At 43.3% G+C, this 5,781-nt stretch overlaps 1 protein-coding gene across 1 annotated transcript in view; it reads right to left on the reverse strand.

Moving 5' to 3' along the window:
- The window catches only part of ENTPD6 (ectonucleoside triphosphate diphosphohydrolase 6 (putative)), a 14,129-nt gene extending 10,135 nt beyond the window's left edge, over positions 1-3,994 (reverse strand). The window contains exons 1-4 of the mRNA XM_009331352.1: positions 3,654-3,994; positions 2,197-2,273; positions 1,254-1,397; positions 25-100 (exon numbers count right to left, since the gene is read on the reverse strand). Coding sequence (XP_009329627.1) covers positions 25-100; positions 1,254-1,397; positions 2,197-2,273; positions 3,654-3,912 — 556 coding nt within the window. The 5' untranslated portion in view covers positions 3,913-3,994. The remainder of the gene's footprint in view (positions 1-24; positions 101-1,253; positions 1,398-2,196; positions 2,274-3,653) is intronic.
- Positions 3,995-5,781: the final 1,787 nt, after the last annotated feature.

Here is a 5,781-nt window from a genome sequence, read left to right on the forward strand (position 1 = left end):
AAGGGTCACCGCAAGTTAACCTACCTTCATCAGTTCCGTTCATTATCGACACGCAGTTGTCCCTCACAAAGAAGGGGGAGGCCTGAAAAATCTCCTTCACCTGTAGTTCAAATAAAAGCTACACTCAGAGAAATCTTTTTTCAGCTGGAAAGCAAGTTTTAAAAAAACTCCAGTTTTACACAACTGCTCCTCTTCTTGGGCCAGATCCTGACTGCTGCTCACCACTTTGTCTCAAGTTCAAGAGCCCAACAAGCATCAGTCTGTGCTCCGCTATAAAAGGTCAGTGATTTACACGTTGGCTCTGCAGTTTGGTGCAGAGACAGGGATGGATGTGTGGGTTTTCAAGCATGAAGACTGCTCAGAAATGCCATTAACAAGGGATGGACATGGGTAGGGAAGGGAACACAGTTTACTTTGCTGCAATTGGCGACCCACAGGGTATTATATATGCACGGGAGAGGCAGGAGATGGACAGGAATGCCCCAGGGAATGGCATTTGTAACAGGAGCATGTTGGCTGTTAGAGGTCCTCTACACTACATCCTACACGAGACAGCAAAGCCCTAGGTTTCCAGAGTCCTCTAAAGTAACAACTGCAGCAGTTCCAGCTGAAATTCAGTGTGGAAAAGAACAGGCCAGCTTGCAGGCAGCAGAGAACAATACAGACATTGGTTTCAACCACACCACATTTCTTCCTTCCAATTATTGCTTAGAAAAAGAGTACACTTAGTGCACGCTTAATAAACTTTTCCCATAGCCGTACGGTCTAGAACATAATATGTTGTTTATTTTTATAATATTTTAAAATATTAAACATATTTTACATGCCTGTGAATACAATTTACATTATTTCCAATCAATATAAAGGAACAACCTTGCAACAGCAGGCTGATAACATGACCAATCAAATAGCAGAGCGCTTTACTCAAAATAGCAGCATCCTGGTCAAAACCAGCAACAAACACGCCCAGCAAGAACAAGCCTGTGGTGACTGTTAGGAGTATCTCATTACACTTCTTATGTTATATGTCATCTCCAGGCTTACTCAGAGCTGTCATCATTCCTCTGTGCTTATACTCACACAATTTCTCCTCCCAACCCTATTTGAGATCAGGTGGCTCTGCATTGCTCTCAGGGTTAAATGGTAGGAATGGCTCGTGTACATGAAGATAAAGGAGTATGTACCTTACACAGAAGGGACCAAACTTTGCTATAAAATTTCTGGAAAGCAAACTGAAAGGCAAGAAATAGTACCTTATCCAGCAACTTCTGAGCTTTCTCTCCTGGCAGCAACCGTAGGCCAGCTGTGGCTTTCAGGACCAGAGGAGTAAACTTCCACAGCTCCATAGGAACCTCCTTCTTCGCCACCTCCAGGAGCTCTTTTATTCCCTGGCCGCTCTGTGAGCAGAGAAAGAACAAAAAAAGGCATCTTAGAAACACTTTAGATTTGCCTTTCTTGGAAGGGCAAAAGGGTGATCAGAGGTATGATTCACTGTAAATGTGGAACAGAGACAAGTGACTATCAGAAGGGGTCAGGAGAAGGTGGAGGACTCACTACCTCCTACAGCGTGAGACCTGGTGGATATAATGGGGATCATCCAGCAGCAGGTCAAAAAAAACCAGGAAGAGTCTCTTTTTCAAACAGTGACATAGAAAACTCTGCCACAACATTTTGGCTACAAAAGGTTCAAAAGGCAGTATGACAAATCCTTGGGAAAAAAAAGGCCTTTGGAGCCAGTAAAACACTATGAGCCGGGTGTAAGTCTGGCTCAGGAATTCCCTAAATCCCTGCGAGCCAGAAGGTGAGGGAGACAGGAGAGAAGTCACTTAGTACTTGGCTTGGTTTTTAGACCATTTTCCTGAGAATCCAATTCCGGTCACTTTTGGAGAAGGCTCTGCTCCAATCCAACACAGCTCTTTTGTAACTTTCTTAAGCGCATCGAAACTCTTAAGGCAGAGATAGGAAAAACATCCACTGTGCTAAATTAACAACATCACCGAGCGGAACTAAATGCGTTCTGTTCCTTGCTCTTCTGCATGTTGACCAACTTTTACTGCGGGCTTGTGTCATTTGGAGACGCTTCCCTGAACTGAGACAGTTCAGCATACTGTACCACAGCAAGATGTGATTTGCAGGGCATATCAAGAACAGGAGGTTTTGGGGCATGCACTTTTACAGTAACAGAAACAAAATTACCTTTTCGACATCATCGGCATATGCGGATAGACCTGGCTTCAGTGCTTTAAATGTCTCATGGGTTAATTTGGGAGTCTCTGTTCAAAAGCAGTATTCCAAAATAAGTAATGGTAAAAATAATTTTGCATATGCAAAAAGAAAACCATTTTACAAATTACATCCTTATGTGCTAACGGAAGTCAACTGAAGCCTCTGTCTAATGAACTATCAACAGCCACCTGACCTTTAAATACAGCCCTGGCTATGGAATTAGCTCCCGAGAAAACCATTTTTAAAAGTCATGACTGTTTTCAGGTGCTGGTGTCCAATATGCACATATTTTTCATGCACATCAGACAATCACCAGATGGGTGCAAGTTCTCTTTGAGCCCCTACACCTGCCATGTGCAGCTTTCCAAACTGCACCGGTATCAAAGACCCCATGTTTCAGCGTGCTCTGTTCTGGCTAAACTTGACTCCAGCAAAACTCAGTGGAAGCTTTACCACCATTTTCAATGGCGGCAGAGGGGGCCAGACCTAAGTATTTTGGAAACCTGCAGTATAGACAATTATATGAACATGCAGGCAAGACAACATGAGCTTGATAACATCCTCCTCCTGTACCCAGCTACACTCCATAAAGTTTCCTGCAATACATTCTGAAATTGTGTTTAAAGAGAAGCAGGCAAGGAAGAAGCAAAGAATTGGGAATACACTGAAAGAAGGAAATCCATGGACTGTGGTTTAATGCCTTTGGTGGCTAAACCTTACACTAGCCGATTCTGCAAACCTAAGGTGCTCCCCACAGGCCAATCACACCATACACCACACTGCTAATCCTTAAAAGCATCCTCAGATCACCTACTAACAGCATCCACACGGGTTCTTTCATCTTTAAGAGTTTCACCAATAGGAGCTGACAACACCTAAACAAATGAAGCTTACGACTCCAGAGGAAAACTGGAGCTTTTTTGTACGCTTCTATCTCACTTCTTAGCAATACTTTCTGTCCAGATGCAATACACATCAATTTTAATCAAATAGTGAAGTTTTGCAATTTAAATCCAACACTGAAGCCAAGGATGCACTAAACCAGACAATGCAGAGAGAAGCAGCTCACTGCCAGGAACTGGAGACAGCCAGCAACCTCATGGTGAAAATCTGGGGGAATAAGGCAGTTTGAATTTATAATCCACTCTTCCACCATGCAGTGTGATGAGAAACTGCTCTTCCTCAAGGCACCGTTCTAAAGGTACAGCTGCTATTTAGTTCACATTCTGACATTACAGCATTTTCTCCTTGTTGAACGTTCTCATAATTTCATCCAAACCCACAGCTTGAATCATAATATACTTCCTGATGGCTCTCTAGAAAGAGCTGAAGTATGTTTGTTCAAGTAATCCCTAGAAAAGAATCATCAATAATCTACTCCATACATTACGGGAGAATTAATCTATCATGCAATGAGCAGGCCATACCTTTTGGCTGCTGTGTAAATTTAAAAATATGGATACGAGTTCCTGTGCTTCCTGCGTCAAACATAATTCCATAAAAGACCGAGAGATCTGTGGTCAGTGCCTGACGGTTCAGTTTGTCTTCCCTGCTTTCAGCAACTCCCTCTGTTGCTCCCATGACTGGTTTGGAATCCAAGTGCCATTTTATGTATGCAACATAAATAACTATGCATGCCAAAATCCCAAAAGCGAAGAACCGCTTTGATATCTTCATGGCTTCCATTTATCAGATGTTTTGTTTCTTCCCTTTATCAAATGTTTTATTTCTTGTCCTTCACACAGAACAGGTGGTTCCCACATCACTCCTATATCCAACGGAAAAGATATGTTTTATTTTCCAAACCTGCTGAAAGGATCTAAGAGTTTGATGGTTATTTGATAAGGGACTTACAGGAGTAAACTTGACTTGAGCATTAGTTAAATACTTAACTGTTAGTTGGTTTAGACCTGTGATAAGAAAGTTAGGCATGATAGTCAAAGTAAGCAGTAAGTCACTGCAGCAAACAGCCTGGTAAAAAAAAACTTACACACAGGGAGTGACAGACTACTGCTGGCAAGTAAAAGGATTTATGCCTGCGGCTCCTTCAGCATCTGGAGTAAGACTGAGATATCAGCTACTGTCTTCAGTGCTCAAATCTATCTCAACTAACCCAGGGAAACTTGCAGTTAAATGCTTACATTTATTCCAGCAGGACAATGTAGAATCCTGCATTCAAAAATCTGGGATTCACCTGCGAATGACTTGTAAAACTGGACCTAGTAGCAAAATCCCTCTCTCCCATGTTGCTTGTCCTAACCATCAAATGCCTTCATGGCTGCTGGACGCCTACGAGACTGCACACTACTTTCCCAATGGTTCAGAAGGAACATACACATCCTCCTTCAGCATGTCATTGAGATCTACAGCTAATTTTAAGACACGAAGCTGCATAAATCTTCTTTTTCCCATTGCTACTGAGGTCTAAGAAGGAACAGAGCAAGGAGAGTTCAGAGAAGCTAAATACAGTAACTGAGGTGGGAAGGGACCTCAAGAGGTCTCTCATCCAACCTCCTGCTCAAAGCACGGGCAGCTATGGGGACCCACAATGTTGCTCAGGGCTATATCCAACTGCATCTTGAAAACCTCCAAGGATGGAGATCCCACAGTCTCTCTGGGCAACCTGAATCATTTGTAGTTATCTTTGTTAGTTCCTGCATGGTGAAGGAGGTCCCAGAAGACTGGACAAGGACAATTTAAAATCAGTGTTTAAAAGGCAAAACAGAAGATCCGTGGAATTAGAGTGGCTCCCCCAGCTCCAATACCAGGAAAGAAACCACAGAAAAGCACAACACAAGAAATCTACAAGCACTCACATGACGTCATCCAGATGATTAAAAAACAGTCAGTGGTGATTTATGGGGACCAAATTACATTATATCTTTCCTTTTTTGATAATGTAATGAGGAAGAGAAAGCAAACCAGCTGATGAAGTTGACTTAAACAAGGTTTTGACACATACGTAATCTGTTGATGATATGAATTCAGGAGGTGTACAGAAGGCATGAGGGGGCGGAACTTAAATTCAAGGTGATTACGGTGTATTGCCAAAAATGGGTACGACAAAATTTTATAAAAATGGAGGAAAGCAAAACCACATGCACAAATACACACGAAGAACAGATCAGCGCAGGGGAAAAGGAAATGTAGGCTGTCATGAAACAGAAACCAGGGAGATGCATTGCAAAAAAATGAAAAATCTTTCTGGCTTCTATCAGCAGGCAGAGAGATGTAGGTGGCCATTACTGCACATATACGGGGTGATTGCTCCAATCTTCCTGGTGCCAGAAAGGCCCCAACTGCAGCTACACGACAGCTGAAAACATGGCACGGGAGGAGAGCAGCAGGACCCAGGTGATCCTTGGAGGAGACAGAAGTCTCCACCGCGGGAAAGGGGTGGCTGGAAGGATGAGGGGGATGCAGGCGCGGCAGTCTGCCAGCGTAAACCCCCCACCCCCGTTTTCCTGAAGAGAATCGGGATTAACTCTTCCCTGCCTTTCTCAGGGGACGCTGAGATTTGCTGCAAGGGGAAAAGCTTTCCGCCTGCGCGGCCGA

This window comes from Pygoscelis adeliae, unplaced genomic scaffold, assembly GCF_000699105.1.
Source record: "Pygoscelis adeliae isolate BGI_AS28 unplaced genomic scaffold, ASM69910v1 Scaffold259, whole genome shotgun sequence".
Lineage (NCBI taxonomy): Eukaryota > Metazoa > Chordata > Aves > Sphenisciformes > Spheniscidae > Pygoscelis > Pygoscelis adeliae.